This window comes from Parasteatoda tepidariorum, chromosome 9 (assembly GCF_043381705.1).
Source record: "Parasteatoda tepidariorum isolate YZ-2023 chromosome 9, CAS_Ptep_4.0, whole genome shotgun sequence".
Taxonomy (NCBI): Eukaryota; Metazoa; Arthropoda; class Arachnida; order Araneae; family Theridiidae; genus Parasteatoda; species Parasteatoda tepidariorum.
In genome coordinates, this window is record NC_092212.1 from 42,659,446 (window position 1) to 42,681,875 (window position 22,430).

The 22,430-nt window shown below is 28.8% G+C and overlaps 1 protein-coding gene across 1 annotated transcript in view; it reads right to left on the reverse strand.

Moving 5' to 3' along the window:
- Window positions 1–22,430, reverse strand: part of LOC107439800 (Enhancer of Polycomb) — a gene marked incomplete in the record, with an annotated part of 53,317 nt that overhangs the window by 25,102 nt on the left and 5,785 nt on the right. The window contains 6 exon segments of the mRNA XM_043049207.1: window positions 2,032–2,112; window positions 3,454–3,521; window positions 3,604–3,711; window positions 8,265–8,360; window positions 13,991–14,136; window positions 16,075–16,234. Of these exon segments, the coding sequence (XP_042905141.1) occupies window positions 2,032–2,112; window positions 3,454–3,521; window positions 3,604–3,711; window positions 8,265–8,360; window positions 13,991–14,136; window positions 16,075–16,234 (659 nt within the window).

Below are 22,430 nucleotides of genomic sequence, written 5' to 3' on the forward strand. Positions count from 1 at the left end.
TATGTTTGATATTAAAATCGTGTGAATAAGAATCGAGATATTAGCAGATTCCAGGCTTGGGACCTCTGAAAGGCTTGTCAGAAGCAGCGTCGTTTGAACTACGAAAATCGGATCCATCTGGAGGGCGGGTAAAAAATTCGGAAAATCTTATCTGCTGCGTGTAAAGGGGAGAAAATAGGTAAAATAAGTAAAAATGAGAAAGGATTGGTAGCTATGTAGTTTGAATTTTCTGTTCCTCTTTGAAAATCGGTGAATTTTCTGAAAAAGCAGAATACTTATTTAAAAAAATGAAATTTTTAGAAAATCTGAATTTTTGATAAAAAAGCTGAAATTTAAGAGATAAAAGTGAAAATAGTGGAAATCCGCTAAAAAGCGGAAAAATCTCATCCCTGATTTAATATAAACAAATTAATATATTTACAAACAATGAATTAAAAAGTTTGTTACAGTTATACGGAGTTACATTTTTCAGTTTACTCAAACAAAATGTCATTAAGCAATTACTAGAACTAATATAGATGTTTTTTTTAGTTTCTGCCAGTTTTTACTGGTTATAACCAGTTTATGCCAGCAAAAAGCCAACCCTGGGAGGCTGAGTGAAAATTTCTAAAAATTAGATATCTAATTAGATTTAATTAGAGAAATACAAGAGCTTTTGAGGGCAAAAATGTATTTTTCAATCATTATTGGACCCTCTACAAAATCTTTCTCCATTTACCACACAGGTTTATAAAACATGCAACATTTTTTCCCCTACATTTTTCACATTACCTTGTTGTATTATTATTCAGCTGAAATTAAAACATTTGGAACATTGATAAAACCATGTTTTTTGCGTAATTCATGATGACAATCAACAGAGCACAGAAAAATCTCATTTTGGAAAAGAAAATTGTGCACTTTGGGGGGGGGGATGAAATTGGGCACCTTTAAAATTTGAAAATCAAAAATAAGCACATTTTACCTACACTACAAGCTATTATAAGTTACCGTTTTATCGAGCTACCACAATCTTTTTCAAATTCCTTTTTTTAAAAAAAAAAGGAATTTATCTAATCCCTGAGGTAAGCTAATTTTAAATTATTTAATATACATATCTTTTTATGCCTAACCATTTGAAGTTACTAACATGGTCATATATCCAGCACCTTTTTTCCACACAAGAGAAACCACAAGATGACTTGGAAATATTCAGTCGAAGAAACTTTCAATCTGACCACCCACTGATTGATTCAGGACACTTGTCGTATGTACTAGATGTTCGGATGTATGGTGGTGCTTGTTTGGATTCAGATCACTACCTGGTCAAGGCCAAATTGAGGGCTAGACTCTCCAATGTACGTAAAGCTGGCAGCAAACGGTGTGAAAAGTGTAACTGCGGTAATTTTAAGAATGAGACGATCAAATATAAGATAGAAACTCTGATATCAGATACCATTAGAAATAAGAAAATTGAGAACATTGCAGGAATCTATGAAAAATGGAGCATGTTCCTTTAAGCTGTTGTCGAAACCAGTAAAAATGTTGTGGGTAATGCTGAAAGAGAAGACTGGTTTGAAGTTGAGTTTCGACAATGCAGTTACCCAAATTAAAATTGATGCATATGAAAAATTGCTCTGTGGAATGCACTTAAGATGCTCTGCAGAGGAATATAATAAGAGGAATAACTTTATGATGCGCTCTAATTTTGAAGATTTCAACTCAATCTACTATTTTTTTATGAATGCTCATTCTGTAACAGGCTGCAAGATTTTTTTGGGGAGGAGTACTCTTTTTATTCAAGACCAGAATTTTTTCAGGCTATAATAAAACACCACCATAATCACAAAACTTCTACGAAATCCAAATTCTTTTATGATATAATAGCGAGAATCAGATAAAAATTAAATGGAAGTCTGAAAAAAATCATAAAAAGTGGAGGATTTTCATTCCTGTTAGTGATAAACTTCGCCTTTCATGTGCAATGCATCCAAACATTTAATCTATAAATATTTTTATCAAACAATTAAAAAGGAAAAAATATATACATACCTCTTTTCAAAAACCTCTATTGTAAGATTAAGCAGTTCCCTTTTTGTTTTCTCACGCCTTTTAACATATTCAAGTAACGTGCTGCAAAAGTTAGATGCTATTAAAAACAAGTCAATTTAAAAAGTTTCACATTAGATAAAACACACTATAAGATAAGTTAAAGATCTTAAACTACTTCTGAAATCAACAGTTCTTAACCAAAAAAACTGGGAAATAAACAAAAGCAACTAAATGTTATCAAATCATATTTAATTAAGTTACAAGCATTGCAATGCAAAGTTAAATGTAAACTGCTTGAAAAATTCTTTATTTCAAGTGAGTGCTAGTGAAAAAAAAAGTTAAAAATCACAATTATTTGAAACTCAAAAATAAAATAATTTAGGCACAAAGTAAAAAATCCTTAAAATTTTATGTGCGAAAAATCTATATCAATCTATATACTATACAACTTTCATACTTAACATAATTTTTTGCACTAACATTTATAATTAAATTACCAACTATTGGAAAATATATCACACTTTTAGAGTAACTAATTCAAGAAAAAACTTACTTCTTACAAGAATTGCGATATTGGATTTTAAAAAAGCAAAAATCAGGGTGCACAGTTAAATCTTTCAACAAAAAATAAGCACGCTTTAAGCAATAGAAAAATATTTTTAAGTACTATATACATTAACAAAATAATTTTGAAAGACATTATATGACTATGATAAAATAACTAGTTTCTGACAAAGAACTCTTTTCTTGATTATATTAGCCATAGTTAAATGATCAAGAGATATTTTGGTGCAATATCAGACGGATGGAAAATAAAGCCTGAAATTGAGAATATCTTGCAAAATGCAGCAAAGTTGCACATGAGAGTGCAATAATCTCCCCGAATCCAGCTTGGTAGACACACATGCTGACTCGCATGTATTTCATCCTTTCATATGCTAATGACCGACGGTAGACCGAAATAGATTACTAATAGGTTGGTAACCAATACCCATAGGTCCTATTCATTTAATAGTCAAAGGGATAAAAGTGACCAATTGCTTAATTATATTGAGTCTCCAAGTTTTTTCATTGTCTCACCACATGGTTAGTGGTTATTTTCAGGTCTACTTACTGGTATGTTTTATATAATCTATGTATGAGTTACTACATTAAACTTTTATGTGGTTCAGTAGGAAAATATTATTTCATAAAATAATTTTTAAATAGGGTATTTTCGTAGAGCAGAAACACCAACTAAAAAATAAATATCTCAAAACAGTTTTCCTTTTAGAAAAACAAAAACAAATTTATAATGTCACCTCATGACCTGATTACATTACATCTAAAATTACAAATTCAAATATGGCTACAATTTTTAACAGAGCTTTGTTTTTTTCTACTAGAAAAAGAATATTATTGACAGTAGACAGTGCGACTTACACAGCTCTACTAAGGTCTCTGCGTAATTTTAACATCTTCTCATAGGAAGCTTCATCATTTTTTCGATTCTAAAAGAAATGAAACAATTTTAAACAAGATAATGAAAAAATCTTAAAATGTTACACATTTTGTCAAATTATCTCTAAATACCTTTCGTGTTTGCATCTTTTCTGTTCTCCGCCTGAATGCAACATAAGGATTGTTGTTTGTTGAACCATCTCTTTTTTCCGTTTTGACTGTAGGTATGAGTGGATGTTGCTGGAAAAAAGAAAAGCAAATTTAAGATATACAATCACATGTAGAAATGATCTCAATATTATGTCTGCTTATGAACACATGTAATTAAATTTTCAGCATTATGAAAAATCTTTTCACAATCATTAATGAATTACTTCACTGTGTCCTGGTTAATTTATGGGCAACTATAGCACTTACATACAGAATTGGTAAATATCATTAAGTCAAGTCGTGAAGTTTTAACATAGTTATGAAAATTAAAATTTACAAATGATCCTGAAGGAAAAACAGAGACATGCTAGATTTGTCCAGATTCAAACATATTTTACACCACCTTGTCTTGTGGCAGTTATTGCTACAGATTTCTTTTAGTTTCATTCAGAAACAAAAATTCAAAAGTGCACTTTTTCATTTCAGAATAAAGATTTACATTGCCTTTTTAGTACAGTGTTCTCCTTAAGCGCCTTTGAGGAGGATGGCCCAAACTACTTTACCTTTGATTCCTATAAATACACCTTTTCTTGCCCTTTTTGGACAAATAAGCCACCATCCCTTAAAAGCATTGCTTTTATACTCATATTCCATATTTTATAAAAATTAGTTAACTGCTAAAATGGAAAAAAAAAAAAAAAAAAAAAAAAAAAAAAAAAAAATCAAATCAAAATTATTATTGTTACATTACAAACTTTTACTTTGTCAGGATTTTCCTTAACTGGTTAAATTTATAAGTGTTTCTTTTTTCCAAGAGGGTATATTAATAAATTCTTTAAGCCACTTTAAAACTTTTTATAAACAAATACCTTTTTTTTTAAAAAAAAAAATGCACCTTTGAATGTTCATTTAATAATCTTACAAGCTGTTTAATAAAAAATTATTTAGTTTACGTTTCTAGGAGGAAAAAAAATTTATGCACAGAAATTGTGTCTCTTAGCATGCTTTTAATTATTTATAAACTACAAATTTTTAGATCAGTGAACACTACTTCATGAAATATACACATAAAATAGCATAAAAAAACAACTTATGATTTTCAAAATCTGGTTATTTTTTAATACTATACTATTATGATTAGGGCTGCAAGCTTGTCGCGTGAAAAAAAAGACCTGAAATTCGCGGAAAATTCGAGCGAAATTTTGAAAATTGCGCAGCTTCTAAACACAAAAATTTATTATATAAATGATTCAAAAAAACAGAAATCACGCAAATAATAAAAAAAAAAGCTTTAAAAATACACAACAAAGGTATTTCTTTTAATTTCAAGGAATATTAATATTTTTACTTAAATGAATAGAATTTTGGAACAAAGTATTGTACATTGTCAGATTATTCTCATTTATGCTTAGTCTTTCATCAATTAATATATTTTTATACTTAGAAAGCGATCTTTCTGCGCCCACGCTGTTTTTAGGTACCAACAAACATCGAATTGTCAATTTTGGATAGCGTTCGGTCTTTGATTTCCAAAACTCGATCAAATTCCTTTATCAACTCGCTATTCCTTGACCGTTGCTTTGTAAGAAGTAATTGCTGTGGAAACTCAAACATTCTACATTCAAACTACAAGTTACATATCTCCCTCTCATCGAAGAAACTGATCCCTATTTAAGAAATCACAAGAAGCCACCCATGAAAAATTTACTGGATATGTAGAAAGGCAGTAGAAATTTCATTGCTTAGTGCAATTGCCTGTCTAACAAGTTTTCTGTCAAATATTTGATTTATAACATTTTTCTTTGTTTGTGATTCCAATTTCTTTTGTACTCTTACTGACTTCAGGAAAGTAATCCTATCAGTCTATTACCCTCCCTAGAAAGACCACCTTACTTGACAAGATTGTGATTATCACTATATTTTCTTCTCATTTTACTATTGATTCACTCCCCTAAATATCTAATCAATTTTACATGTTCAATTTAAGGCTTGAGGAAAGTAAAAAAATTCTGTTAAATAAAAATATTAAATTAAAAATGAAAAAAAAAAAAAAAACTTTTTAAGCAATTTTCGCGCAAATCAAAACATATTGAGAAATTTGCGGATTTTAGAAAAAAAGATGAACATTTTGTGGAAATCAGTGCAAATTCGCGCCGCGACAGACCTGCAGCCCTAATTATGATGCATGTGCGAATTTCCAATCAAGCAATCAGTTTCTGACACGCTCGATTAAAGTTCATTCGCCAATCAAACATGTCGAAACCGGCCGCCGGTCTTTCAGTAATTGAATGCTTCCCTTGCCAAATCTTATTAACTCCATAAAACAAGTTGAGAAAAATTATAAATTAATATAATTGTTTTTTTTTGTTTTTTTTTAAATTCTTCATAAATTAAATATTCAAAAATTCGATTTTGGCTTTTTTACTGCACGTGAATTTTTTATCTTATGTCATATGTTAAGTACAAGATATAATATCCTTAGAGTAATTATTATTACTACAATTTTTTCGTGATTAAGGGAGATAATTGCTTTGGCAAGTGAAGAAAACTTCATTATATAAAATATATGTTTTATTAAAGAGTTTAAACTGTTTTGTTACTGATACATAATATTACTAATATTACAACTTTTACCATGTATAAATTTATTATCAATATAATTGTTTTTCTCATTAGCTGTATTTGAGCTCTAGTCACGTTGATTTGGTCATAAAGTTTTATAACATTCCTAATTAATAGGAGAAATAAATTTTAACAAGCCTGTCATACCTTTTCTTTTGCCACAGTTCTACCAAATGGATGCAATAAAGTCTGGCCTACATTTTTCAGACAAAGTGGTATACTAACTACGCATTTTCTTATGTTAATGACATTATATTTTGTATCCTTGTCAAAGTCATACTTGAATCGTATGGCAATTATTCTATCTTAAATTCATGTAGATATATACAATCCGTACTAATTCTCTTGCAAAGTCATGCGTAGTCTCGTTAAATGTTTTCGACAAAACAGTATTTTAGAAGTGTTATTTGCACATGGTTTTAAAATCTGGATAATTTCTTTTTAATATGATTCTATTATGATATTTTTCTAATACCCACATCAGTTAACACAAAATAGGAAATAAAAATTTCATATACTGATTTCTAAATTCAGGGATGAGAGTAGTCAGAAAATAAAAAAGAGGAAATCCAAGAATATATATACATAAACAAAAATTTGACAAAAAAAAGTGCGATTTTTAAACTTGTAAACCATGTGATTATAAATCCCGATATGAGGTTTTTAAATCACGTGAATATGAAACTCTACATCGAATTTAAAAATGCGAAAATACAAATCATGATGCGCAATTTTTAGATCATTATGCATAATTTTTAAATCGCACGATATTACAACCGCAAAAACGAATCACGACATGATTCGGATTTTAAGCTCGTGTAGCTAAATAGGGTTTTAAAAGCTCGTAAACACAAATCGCGACATTGGTTTTTTAAATCTCGTAAATAAGAATCTCAATGTACAAGATTTAAATAGCCTGAATAAGAATCGCAAAGCTCAACTTTTAAATCTGGTAAATACGAAAATCGATGTTTGATAATAAAAATCACGATTTTAAAAATGCATAAATACAAAACACAATATTGGATTTTGAAATCTCATAAATACGACTCATAATGTACGATATTTAAAAAGCGTAAATAAGAATTGCAATGCGCAACTTTTAAATCGGGTAAATACGAAAATCGATGATTGATATTAAAATCGCGTGAATAAAAATAGAGGTATTTGCAGGTCTGGACTTGGGATTTCTAAAAGGCTTGTTTGTATTGTTTTTTGTTTAGACATAATAAATAAAAATTAACAAGATTAATTGAATGAGCAAATAAATATTTTCAACGCAAATCCACTTCTATTTTTTTTTTTTTTTCCTCTTTCACTCCAGAATACAAGAAGCAGCGACGTCTGAATTACGAAAATACGAGCTATCCCGCGGACGGATAAAAAATACGGAAAATCTTATTTTCTGAGCGTGAAATCTGAGAAAATAGCTAATATAAGTAAAAATGCGGAAGGGTTAGCAGCTAGGACGTAGTCTGAATTTTCTGTTTATCTTTGAATATCGTAAATAAATATTATTATTTTACTTCAACGACTGAAATTTTTTTTTTTTTTTTTTAAAAAAAAGCGGGATATTTATTTAAAAAAAAAAAACGAGAGTCAGAGTTTTTGATAAAAAGGCTGAAATTCGGGAGACAAAAGCAAAAAAAATCTCATCCCTGTATGTCTCCCCTCATCCAGTTTTATCCGAAGGAAATTATTTTTAGAGAAACTTCAAAGGGTGGAATGAGGACTTCAACAATTTCGCTCCGCGGAAAATTAAATTCCTCATAAAATATTTTAACTTGTGCAAAAAAAATTTCAGCGGAAATTAGCGGGAAAAATCTGAAAAAAAGCGGAAATCCTCGATTCCACAGAAGAATCTCATCCCTGTAAATTGCAGAAAAACTTATTTCCGACAGGGAAAAATGGAAAACTGCATTAAAATGCAGAAGGGTTGGCAACTATGAAATCCATAACTATTAGATATACTACATTTGCAGCGACATTTTTAATCTAATAATTAATAATAAAAAACTTACAGTTTTAAGTCTTTTATTTAGCCAATAATCATAGACTGCAATAATGATGTCATCATCGTCTCTTAAAAGAAGCTTGGCTTCTTTCAGTGTAACGACCTAGAAGAAAAACAAAGGTTTTAAATTTGAGGTAACAAAAAAATAGCAAAATCTGAGAAATAACTATTAAATAAACAAATATTAGACAAGATATTCAATGTCCTAGTTTACTAATTAAAACTATCTGAAATACTATTTATTGGAAAGTCAGAATAAAAGAATTAAACACATTTGCATCCAATTACATATTTTGTTAAACTATAGACTATTTATTATAGCATTTTGTTAAACTTCATATGTTATATTCCTTTCTCCCATTTAGTTTTACAAATCAACACAGAAGTTTTATATATTAAATTGCTACACAAACATATACAGATAACACTAATATCAATATTTATGCCCATTCGTTAATGATGTATTAAGAGTTCGCGTGATGTGTCTGTGACGGTAAGACGTTTTTTGTAGGAGTCTGGGACTCTGAGGAATTATTATTTGGACAGTGTGATATTACGCTGTATTTCGAGAACCAGAGCATAAATTAAGGTATGATATTTGTTATGTTCAGTTTATAAAGTATGAAGAACATTTTAAGTGTTGATTTATGAGAAGTATTGATTATAAATGATATTCTTAAAGAGGAGAATAATAGTGATTTAAAGAAATTATAATTGCTTCGGGAATAGAAAAAAAAAAAATCGAACAATTATGGTTAACGTAAGAGGAATGAAAAAAGATTTGGTAGTAACTGCATAAGAATTAGGTTTAGAAGTATAATCAGAACATAAAATTGTTGATTTAAAAGATTTGATAGAAAAAGTGATAAATTTAAAAAGGACTGATTTTGTCAAAGAATTTTTAATCACTATAGTTTCCGAACGTATTGAAAGAGAGAAAAAAGCAGAATTATTAAGTGCAGAAAAGAATAAAAACAAAACAACTGAAGTAGCATTAGAATTCGAGAAGACTAGCCTTGAGATTGTTAAAACACTATTAAAATTAACTAGAATTCTGACCGAGAGTAATAGTTCTAACTTAAACGTGGGAAATGATTTTAGTTCAAGTAATAATTACTTAGAAACATCAATCAAGTGTTAAAACTTTAACTATTACCGTTTGTATTAAACCAGAATCTTGAAATTTATTTTTTAGGTCTCTTGAAAAAGTATTTATAATAAAAAAAAGTCCCGGAAGAATTTAAAGTCGAAATATTATTTAATCTGTAAGGCGAACAAGCGACACATTTGGTAGTTTATGCAAACACAGAAGAAATGAAAGAATATCATAAAGTTAAAGCTTTAATTTTAAAAGAATTTCAACCTACCCCAGAAGCCTGCCTAGAAAACTTTCTTAGCGCTAAAAGATCAAAAAATGAAAACCATATGCAATCTGCTAGTAGACTCAGAGCCAATTAGGATTTTTATTGCGAACTTAAAAAAGGAAAAGATTTTGAGACGCTGAATGAATTAATAGTTGCGATAGATTACTAAGCACGTTAGATAATGAAATGTAGAGTTTTGTTAGAATAAAACAATTAGATACTTGGCCTAAACCAGGGTTGGCAGGTTTTTGACATGTGACAGTTTAAACCATGGTTTAAACCGTCACGTCAAAAACCCCACTGTCAAAAACCTAAAAANAGTTTTAAGTCTTTTGTTTAGCCAATAATCATAGACTGCAATAATGATGTCATCATCGTCTCTTAAAAGAAGCTTGGCTTCTTTCAGTGTAACGACCTAGAAGAAAAACAAAGGTTTTAAATTTGAGGTAACAAAAAATAGCAAATTCAAAGAAATACCATTAAATGTACAAAAATTAGACAAGATATTCAATGCCTTAGCTTACTAATTACATCTATCTGAAATACTATTTACTTTAGTATTTTGTTAAACTTCTAATGTTATATTCCTTTCTCCCATTCAGTTTTATATATTAATTTGCTACACAAACATATACAGATAACACTATTATCAATATTAAGTCTATTCGTTCGTGATGTGTTGAGAGTTCACACAAAGTGTCTGTGAAGGTAAGACGTTCTTTTGTAGGAGTCTGGGACTCCGAGGAATTATTATTTGGACAGTGCTATATTACACTCTCTTTCGAGGACCAGAGCATAAATTAAGGTATGAGATTTGTTAAATTCTGTTTAAGAAGTATAAAGAACATTTTAAATGATGAATTATGAGAAGTATTGATTATAAGTGATAAAGAGGAGAATAATAGTGATTTTAAGAAATTATAATTGTTTTGGGAATAGAAATAAATAGAAAAAGTATGTTTAACGTAAGGGGAATGAAAAAAGAAGATTTGGTAGTAAAAATCGGATCATAAAGTTGTTGATTTAAAAGATTAGATAGAAAAAAGTGATCAATTTAAAAATGACTGATTTTGTCCAAGAATTTTTAATTATTACAGTTTCCAAAGTTATTGAAAGAGAGAAAAAAAGCAGAATTATTAAGTGCAGAAAAGAATCAAAACAACAACTGAAGCAGCATTAGAACTAGAGAAGACTAGGCTTGAGATTGTTAAAGCACAATTAAAATTAACTAGAATTCAGACAGAGAGTAATAGTTCTAACTTAAATGTAGGAAATGATTTTAGTTCAAATAATAATTATTTAGAAACATCAATCAAAAGTGTTAAAACATTAACTATTACCGTTCCTATTAAACCCGAATCTTGAAATTTATTTTTTAAGTCTCTTGAAAAAGCATTTATAATAAAAAAAAGTCTCAGAAGAATTTAAAGTCGAAATATTATTTAATCTGTTAGGTTAACGAACGGCACATTTGGCGGTTTATGCAAACGCAGAAGAAATAAATAATCATTATCATAAAGTCTAACTTTAATTTTAAAAGAATTTCAACCAACCCCAGAAGCCTGTCTAGAAAACTTTCTTAACATCAAAAGATCAAAAAATGAAAACCATATGCAATTTGCTAGTAGACTCAGACCCAATTGGGATTTTTATTCCGAACTTAGAAATGTAGAAGATTTTGAGACGCTGAATGAATTAATAGATAGCAATAGATTACTAAGTGCGTTAGATAACGAAACAAAGTTTCGGTAGAATAAAGTAATTAGATACTTGGTTTAAACCTAGGCAGATCGTCGAATTGTGCGATAACTGGTTTACCTCTAAAGGTAGAAAATTTTCAGAATTGTATGATAATTTGGTCAACAACCGCAATTCGAACGGAAACTTTAAGTACCTTTCACCACCTTTGAGAATTCCCTAGAGAAAACAAATATTTTACTCCAACGTGCGAATGTTATATCTGTTCTAGTAACTCACATATGGCTAAGAATTGCCCGAATAGAAGAAATAAATACTATGAACAATCAAATATAGCCGGTAAAGATATTCAAAACAAAACACTAACACACAAATGTCTAAAAATAAATCCAGTGATAATACCGCAGTGGTTACAAATGTAAATTCTAAGCATTTGCAGAGTTCTAAAACTTTAAATGGAATTAATTTGTACCCGTTACAAAAAGTCTATTTCTCTAGCAAGTAGACAAATGTACGCGATCATTGATAACGGGGCTGAGATTTCTATTTTGAGTATGTCCCTACTTCCGTCTTTAGAAATCGAAGCTAAGGGAAAAACAATTTGACAATCCACATTTAAAGAACAAGCCGAGGCAAAATTAGCAATATTGCCAGCTTAACCCTGACGAGTGTCTATTTTATAGTTCAAATAATTTGTTTGCTTTAACAGATAAATTAAACATCCCTTGTTTAATTACACAAGAATTATCATTCCAAAAACTAAAGAGAAGTTGAGTGAAGCTCATTCGCTTTATACTCCAGACCCTAAAAAAACCCATATGTTATACAGTGCGATGCAAGTTCCTATGGTGTTGGTGCTTGTTTATCCCAAAGAAAAAAAAAAAAAAAACCGAACAAAGTGCAGCAAAACTGGGCAACAATTTAACGTGAAGCCTATACTGTAGTATGGTTGATTAAAAAAGTTTGAAAATTATGTGTTTGGTGCGAATATGGACATTATAACTGATCATAATCTTCTAATATTTTTACAAAAATCAGCACCCCAATCTGCTAAGTTGCAACGGTGGGCTTTAGTTCTCCAAAGGTACAATATCCATATTTCACACTGCCCAGGTGCTCAATTAGGAAATGGTGATGGTCTATCAAGACTAGTAAGTGATTAAATGTTTAGGCTTCTTTTCACATGTAATTATATATATGAGTACTATTGAAATGTTATTTGTATTGCAATATCGTATCAATTGTATCAAGGATTCTTTTCATCTGTAGTTATATATAAATACAAGTTTTACAGACATTTGATTTTTGTATGTAGTAATTGTATATAGTATGTGCTATAACCAGGCAACTGTACACCTGTCATCTTTCTACTATTTTCACCTGTGTTCTTTTGGCATATTTTATGTGTTAGTAGTAATTGCAACAAGCATTCTATTCATCTATTTATTTACAATTAAGTGCTCAATATAATCTATATTATATAAAACGCTAATACGTATGTATGAATAAAACCGATGATATTTCTTTTCTCGCGTTGGCAACAGCTTTTATTTTTAATTGATAGGCTTCGGCGAACAAAAGCATGTAGTGAGCATCATATGTCTAATCGGGTGAATTCTCACCGAATTATCAAAAAAATTCTCACAAAATTATCTTCATCGAAGCCGATGCTTTACATCCGGCGTTTAGTACTATTTCATATTGTTTTACAACACATGGTTTTAGCCCTCTGGTGCGAAAGACTTTAAAACAAAACTTACAACAGTTACTTTTCTCAACAACTAAAGTTTAGAATAGTGTGATTAAGAAAAATATGTGAACTGTTTGCAATTTCAAATTAATATTGAAATGCACAGGTTTAGAATTTTCTACAGTGAAAAGTTTTTGGAACTTCAGAGTTCAAAAAAGTATACAAAAGCTAGACATTAAGAACATATCCAATGAGCGAGCAAAGCGAGCATCGGATTGGGAGGCAATCCGAAATGAACTGCGAATGCATTTCCGGGGGTTGGCAAGCGCCAGCGAAGCCTCCTAGTTTTTATATGTATTATCCTATTGTGTGGGTCAGATTTCGCTATACAAAGTGTAGATGTCACCAAGTCATGATGGCGCAATGATCAAGTATAGATGCGTTGAGAGTTCGACGAAGTGTCTGCGAAGGTAAGACGAAGGAAAGAATGAGAGGAAAGATGTTAAAATGTTCCTTAGTTATTTTATGCTAATTCAAACAGCAAAAAAGTTATTTTTTCACAGAAAATTTGGACAGGCTACAGGCTTCCGCAATTACTCATTCAAAAAAATAAGCTTTCGCAAAAAAACCATTCAAATACATTAATCTAATTCATCTTTACTGAAACATAACTCCTTATCATTCAGAGAATGAAATTGAAGAAAATGTTTGTTCCAACAAGTTATCAACATTAATAAGAAGAATTCTATGTAAATCTAACCTTTAAAATTTTTTTTTTTTTTTTGAGAAGAAAAAAAACTAACAACTTTTTTTTGTTACATTTTATGACTTTAATAAGGCCTTATCTAAAAATTATTTTCAGGAAATATTTTAAAATGGTTGAAATTTAGGCTAAATTAAAATATAAGACCCATCAGTCCATTGAGCGAATATATATGACAATCTCAAAACAGTAATGCTTATCTAGAAGTTTAAACATACTTGCTGTCCACTGCTTTTTTCCAAACGGTCCATCATTTCCTCATATTGCAAAGGCTTTATGTCCAACCTTTCAGCTTGTTGAGACAACCATTTCTCATCTTCCGAGTCCATATCATAATCTGGTATGTCTTGGTCCATGGAGAAAGCTAAAATTTAGAGGAAGAGGACTTCATTGAAAAATTTTAATCAAACATAAAAACTACCTTTTTTAAACAATTAATATGCTAATAAATCAGTAAAGCTGCAAATGCAAAGACACATAATAAATAAATCATGCTAAGCCATTCAGCTTAATTTATTATCTGACAGACTTAATCCCAAACTACTCTGACACTTGCTTTGATAGGAATGAATATAAACCAAATGTTTAACTATAAATATCAGCTTAATAATATTGAACAAGTAAAAAAGAAAAAAATATGCTTAGAAATTTAAGATATAGTCAGGATAACTAGTTTTTTCCAATCTCACAACTAAAATAATTTTATATCTCAGTTCCCAATAGTGTAATAGTTTAAAAATTGTGTTTTTTTTTTAATGAAAACCATCATTAATATAAATTAAATTCTATGTGTCACAGTTGTGACTGATAGAAGGTGGTCTACCAAAAATTTGCCTTCATACAGCCTCTATACTCATACTTAAAAGAAATTTGTGGAAAGAATTTCCCCAATTCATAGGCAAATCGAAAGAGATCCAAGAAAGTGATAAAATGCCATTTTCATTTTTTTAATAAGAAAAATATTTAGTCAATTTTATAAATTTTTATTAAAAAAAATTTATAACACTAAGAAAACTTTTATTTCATACTATTCAGAAATGTATCATGTTTTGAAATTTAAAGAATATTTTTTTTAATCACTATTTTCTAGCATTAAATTTAATACTAAAAGATTTTAATCCAAGTCAGGTTTTTGACCTAACTTAGAAGACGCTCTATCAGCCATCACGCCTCAACTTAAACAATAAACACTCAACATACTGCAGTACTGGCATTAGCACCATCTGTTGAGGAATAAAAGAAGTATTTTTTGCCATCGGTGGATATTTTATCACCAATTTTTTCTTCTTTTTTTTTAAATTTCTTCTAAAAATACAGAGAAATTTGAGAATATACAGGTAAATAGGAGATAGTCGTAAAATAAAGGAGTCCTCGTTAAAAAACAGGAGACTTGGCAGGTATGACAATGTTAGTTGAAATTTTTTTTGGAAACTAGATCTTTGCAAAACAGTATATTTTATGCAGTGCTTTAGTTATTTCATGGGGGAGAGGAATACAGTAATTTGCATTTAAAGAACTTTTTAGATAACTTAATATTAAGAAATAAGTTTGTCATAGATAAAGGAGAAAGACCAAAGAATGTAATATTGAATTACTTTTTATGTATAAAAGAAAGTAAAACTTATGTGAAATACATAAGTTGTGAGCATACTATGGCGAGAAGAGAATGAAAGTGCATTCAGAAAAATGCAGAAGTATATTGAAGGTGCAGGATGAAAGAAAAGACTGAAAATGATGAACAAATGGTTCAGATGGATTATACTGACTTCGAAGTTCTAGAAAGCAATATTTATGAGAAAGGAAGTGAAAAAGAATTTTTAAAAAATAAATGAACATGTCTCTAATGCAGATGGATAATTTTTAATAGATAGATAATTTTAGATATAATATTTTGTTAGTTATTACTTTGTTTACCTCATTTATATATTTATTTGGTCTTAGCCTTTTAATTTCCACGTTGAATCAAATTATTATTATTTTACTTTTTCACTCTTTATTTTAATATAAATACTACTCTTTAATCATTATGGGTTAGCTTTAGGGAGTTATAGATAACAATAAATACTTTTTGACATGAACTATGCAATTCTGAAGTTCAAATTTTTTTTTTTTCAAGTTCGTCAATTATATTATGATTTTAGACAACCAAATGAATATCTAGGTGGTCTTATTGGACTAGGAAATTTTTATTGTTGGTTTAAAATCTACACACAATATTAATACAGGTTTAGCTTAAAAATCTTGTTATCATCGGAAAAATGAAAGGTTCCATCTTGTAAAAAAAAAAGAAAAAAATACTTACGTTGAACATGAATAAGTTGTCGTGAACTTTTGTAAGTTGCAGGATATAGCTCATCTTTAACTGGTTTCGGTACATTGTATACTTCCGGAGTTGGTATGACAAGTTCCCCTGTATGCCCATATGCTTGTTGTGCTGAAATGGCCCTTTGCAAATGATGTTCCTAAAAAGAACAGAGCAATTAAGTTTATAAAAATTGATTAAAAAAGAAATTTTTATAAAATTTTTATTTCGAAATACCTTTACCCTTAACTTCTACAATCAAAACATCTATAAACTTAAGTTTCTTCCAATATAAAGTTGTGCAATTGATAAAAATTGCCAGTTAAAAAATAAAATATAAGAATATGTAAAATTAAAATATTTTTATACATAGATATCAATATAGTTATAATTATTTTTTTTAAATTAGCAATTTTTCTCACAAGAGGTCTGCAAAACTAAGACTTATATCATTAACTCTTATTTTTCTTTGTAAAGAACTTATTATGTAATGAAATGTTTCCAAATAAACAAAATAAGGTTAAGAAATAATACGTCCAAAATGTTTTTTCTTTTAAAAACTTCTATTAAATGAAAAATAAAAATTTCCTTGACAGAGTAATGATCTCTTACAATGAACAATGTTGAACACTTAACCCCTTACTCTCTTAAGAAAAACAGTCATAGATCTGTAACTACTTCACACCGTTGTTTCCAACAACTACTTTTACTAACGCCAACGAGATGATATTTACGATCTCTTTCAAAGAAGCCTTCCATATTTGATGAGCACAAGTTAATAATTAAAGAAAATTTCCGCACCAAAAACTTTATTGACTTTCGGTTAAAAGCGTTCTAATAGTAATATCTTTCAGCAAAATATTTTAAATAACAAATATATATTTTACTAATATAAAGTAACAGAAGTTGAGTTGACAAAAAAAAAAGTTTCGTGTTGACAAAAATAGAAAAAAGGTATATATTTTTAATAATTCGATACATAATATTTTTGTTTCATTTGATATGTAATATTTTTTTTTAAATTCTAATATTATGGGTGATTCTCTTATTTTGTTGGGGGGAAGATGCACAAATTATTTCCTTTTTTGAATTTTGTAAATCCTGTATACATAAAAAAAAAAATTTTTAAAAAATTTAAAAAAAAATAAAAAATCGCGAATTACCAAAAAGACTGGCATAAAAAAAAGATGATTCTTTAAAAAAGGTTACGAGATTCGGTTGTTGTGATAAATAATATGGTGTTAAAAACATCGGATTTTAAAAACTAAGTGAAAACAAATAACTGCGAAAAAAATAAACAGAAACATTGAGCTAAAAATTAAAATCTGTAATTCAAATTTCTCATATTGACTGGAATATATTGTGATATTTTAAAACCATGTGAAAATCAATATCAATAACTGCAAATGAAAAATCAGAACACTACATGGATTTACAATACTATATATAAAGAGAATAGAAAATCAGGAGTGTTAATTCTGCAAAAAAAAAACGGAAAAAAAAAATCTTTTGATTATGTCTGGAGGAAAGACCAAAATTTTTACTTCCCAGAGGAAAAATTTTCCTGAAAGAACTCTAACATTCTATGACAATATCACTGCCTCACAGTGATTCTATCATGGGTATTAAAGAAAACCAAGTTACAAATATTAAATGCAAGAAAAAATTTGAACAAAAAAAAAGGTAAGAACAAGTAGAATTATGTTTTTGATTTTTATCCCCTTTCAGAAAATTTTAATTTAAAATGAAATATTTATAAATGTAAAGTTTTTCTGGTATACATTAGGGTGGATCATAGCAAGCCTATGAGAACACATTTTTAAAGAAAAAGTTTATAACACCTATCTATTTGAAAGATAATTGTACAATTTCAATCTTTTTACTGTCAATCATCATACTGTTTTTTCCAATTTTTATTTATTAACTGACCAGGTGAGACATTTGAACTTTTTTTAGTAAGTTGCAAGATATATCAATTTCTGCAGGAAAAGAAGAAAAAAAAACATAATTTTGTACTTTCAGGGGTCTGTCTAGGTTTTTCTGAAAGGTACCTATTTTGTGAAAATTTAGACATATTAAAATATCAACACAAAAACATGGTAAAAATATAGATTTAATATTTCTTAACGGATACAAAAACAAAATTTTAAGTAAAAGTATTTTGTGAAGCTACCGTTTTTCCTAAAGTTAAATTTGTGAAACTACCGCTAAACGGTAACAAATTCAGCCTGGACAGACCCCTGACTTTCCAATGAAAATTATTTCCACAAGAACTAAGTAACGTTCTGTGACAATGTGAACGTGTCGTCACAACATAATATGCAAGTAATAACATAATAAGCAAGCCATGTATGATGCAAAAATAAGATTAGTATTACCTACTTATATATACTTATATAAATACATAACAGAAATGGTCCATACGGCTTTATAAAATCGTGTGACCCTAAATTTGATGTCATAAAAATTTTAAAGAAATGAAAAAAACTTACTAATTTGAAGAAGATTTCATAACTTCAATCTTCATCTTATTATTTTAACATAAATTGTTTGCTATTAAAAATTTAAAATAAGCAACTTACAATTAAAGTTATAGCAAAAAGTTAAAAGCATTTAATATTTAATCGCTTTTACAAAATTCATTCCTTTCTTTCCCATTGCAAAGACTATCATTTAAATTTTGCAGTTCTACTAATCTCGGTTTCATCTAATTTGGAAACACAAGCAGTGGTCTGTTTAGAAGACATTTGGGTTGGATTCGTTAACAGACCCTTCACAAAATATTTTATCTTTTAATCAGACCCTTCACAAGAGACACTACTCTGTAGATATTTATGTATTGTAAATGGGCAGGAAAAATTGACTGATGCTGAGTGTTCAGCTATTATAGATATTTTCACATCTACTGGCAATCGATGTATATTGCTCAAATATTTTGTTAATCATGTTTTTCTGCTTTAATTCTAAGGCTAAGTTTGATCTCATTTCATTTATATTATGCACCTTAACCTCTTCGAAGTCCAAAAAATTTTATAAATTCCAAATGAAAAGAAAGATATTTCTACTTCTAAGAAAATATTTCTTCTAAGATAAATTTCTAAGAAAATATTTCTACTTCTACAAGCATCGTGTGTACATTCTAATTAATATTAAATATTTTTTTGTAAATAAATAATTGAGCAATATATTATGCATAAAATTAATTGATAAAATATTATGTAAATGAAAATTAACTTATGTCAATTTTAAAAAAAAAAAAAAATTTATATTGAAGAATTGTTTAAGTTTACTTAATGAGTAACACATTAGAAGTGATACATAACTAAGTTGTGTTATTGAAAATATGTCAATAGAAATGATTAAAAATGTGAGTGATTTTGTTTCCATTATTCGTTCAAAATGATTATTCTGTGCTGTGCAGTATAGGCTAAATACCAAATATTTGTATTTGAGTCTCTAATTTAGTAGGAGCAATAACTGTTTATTTTTGAAAATTTAATATTTTTTTTAATTATAATTTTACAGTGTTGATCATAATCTTGTATCCATTTTCAATTTAAAAACTCCTTGGAAAGGTTTTTTGCAATAACAGGACTCTGGTTGAAAGAATGTGACTTAACATTTAATTTATATTCACAAATCACGAGTAATTTTTTCACAATTTTACAAACACGGGACCTTTCACAAAATGTCTGGACAGACCCATGACAAGTCTTTAATCTGAACTTAATATTGCCAGGACTGCAGTTAAGCCTAAACTCTACGTACAGGCTTCAATATTTTTTCTGAATTTTTGAACTGATCAGATCAGTGCCTTTAAATACTAAATTATATGCAAGTCCTTTTCTCAATAATTTGAGCTACTGCAGATTTCCCCCCTTCTTTTTATTCCTTATTTTACTAGGCCTACAACTAATTTTTTATTCTTTTTTTTTAATCTTTTTCCCTTGCCTTTGTCAATAATTCTTAGTATTTTTTTAAAGGTTATCTTCTTATTTTAATATTCTAACATATTTCAGGCATGATTTATGAGAATCTTTCACAGCCTATAATAGTGTTAATATGATAGGGACAATTCCATTGCGTTAGACATAAAATTCTCTTAGAAAAAACTCTCAGAAAAATAATTCAAGCTCATAACAAAATTTTTTAATAAAATATTTAGTACATCATAACCTATCAAAAAATAACTAGTCACGGAAATGCGCCAAATTTATAAATAAAAATTACAGAAATTTTTTTTTTCTCTCTCAAATACCACACCTTCAGTTTCATTTGTCAAATATATGCCCAATAACAACTTTTATCAAAAATTTGAATAGGAAGTGTATTATTATAGTTTGCTATGCAGGTAAGTTAATTATTTTCTAAGTTTTGATTCAAATACAAGCACTTTCCAAGCTGCTAAACAAAATAATTAATTTAAAGTTTTCTAAATGAAGTTAAATTGCAGGGGTAGGTCTAGCTTTTTCTGAGAGATACCTATTTTGTGAAAATTTAGACGTAATTTGTGAAAATAAAAGATTATATTAAAAAATCAACACAAAAATATGGATTTATCGTTTCTTACGGGATACAAAAATAAAATTTTAGAAAAAGTATTTTGCGAAACTACAGTTTTTCCTAAAGTTGAATTTGTGAAGGTACCGCTAAACGGTAGTAAATTTGACCTGGACAGACCCCTGAATTGGTTCTTGAAATATTCAAACTGATTCGCTTAGCTCATAGAAAAAAAAGAGAAAAGAAATAAAAAAAAAAGTATATATACTTTTTATTTTATTTCTTTTCTCTTTTATCTCTCTCTTTTCTTTTATCTATAGGTATATAGATACAATATCGTATAAATATATCAGGAAATTTATAAGCCATATGGAAATTAGCAGTTATAAATGCCAAAAAATGCTCTAAGCGTCACTCGGATTTATGATGAATTTAGAAAACACAGAGCACATCAAAAAGAGACTATTTGAATGTGCGATTTGAAATGTGCGTGCCACAATAACAGCGTAATAAAAATATGGGATTTTCAAAACTACATAGCACATCAAAACGTGATAAACCAGATGCGCGATTTATAATCGTAGTAAATGCATCCGGAATTTATAATATAAACCAAGCAGAAATTAGCAGGCAGTGTCGGCAAAAAAATTTTCGTGCTCCAAGCGATCACTGAAAACAACGCCCTTAAAATTAAACCTGAGACAAAAATGCTTGCCAGTGTAGTCATAATCCTGCAGAAAATTAATTTTCTTATTCATTCTATATCTTCTTTTCCTATATCATTTTTCTATATCTTCTTTTTTCTATATCAAGCCAAATTGCTCATTTAGGAAACATACAAAAAAGTATCAATTGACTCATTAAATACTAAAAAAAAGTAGCTACTTTAGTTAAGAATATCACCTCAAGTATTCTAGAATAAATATTTATTACAGGCAATATTTTTAATAAGCATAATCTTATATGGCATACGAATATATGAACATTAAAAAAAAAAAATTCGTGTAATAGCAAAAGCAGTTCTATAATCTCAACAAAATTAATTACTTTCGTAGTTTCATTTTCAATAAAAATTATTGTCGTATTATGGATTCAATATGAAGTCATTTTGTTAAAAGTTTTGGAAAGAAAGAAAAAAAAATGAAACATAAAAAAAAAATGTATGATTAGACATGCCTTTAATTATTTTTTGTGAACTATAAAATGTTTTCTTATTTTAATAATGTGAGAATTACTTTTTGAAATATATACATAAAATAGTAGGGGATATTTCTGTATTGACACCGGAGGCAAAATAATAGTCTTGGCAACTTGTGGGCAGCAGCCCGCGAGAAATTAAACAAAACAACTCAGGGACCAACTATAAAAGGTATAACTCGTAGCCATCCCCGAGCAAACATCTACAAGAATTCTTGAAAAAAAATTCGCAAGATAAAAATCCATTTAGCACTAAGGCGATTGTAGTTGGTTCTACAGATCAAAGCATGGAAATATCCCCAATTAGCATAAGACTAAGAGTAATTTAAAAATTGTTGATGATCAAATTTAGTTATTACATAATACAGTAGGGAACCGATTATCCGGAACGATCGGGACAATCGCTATTCCGGATAACTGATTTTACCGGTTTTCTGAATCGCTACAATCCGGATAACTGATTTTTCCGGTTTTCTGAATCGCTACAAAAAGGCATTTTTTTATTGTTAAACCAAACTAAAAAAAAAAAAAAATTTGAAATAATCTTAAAGAAAAAAAGATGAGGTAATACACTAATGATTATTTCCAAAATGATGGTAAGGTAAATATCTTTCAAAAAAGAAAGAAAAATCCTAAAATCTTATGAGGAAAAAAAAAAT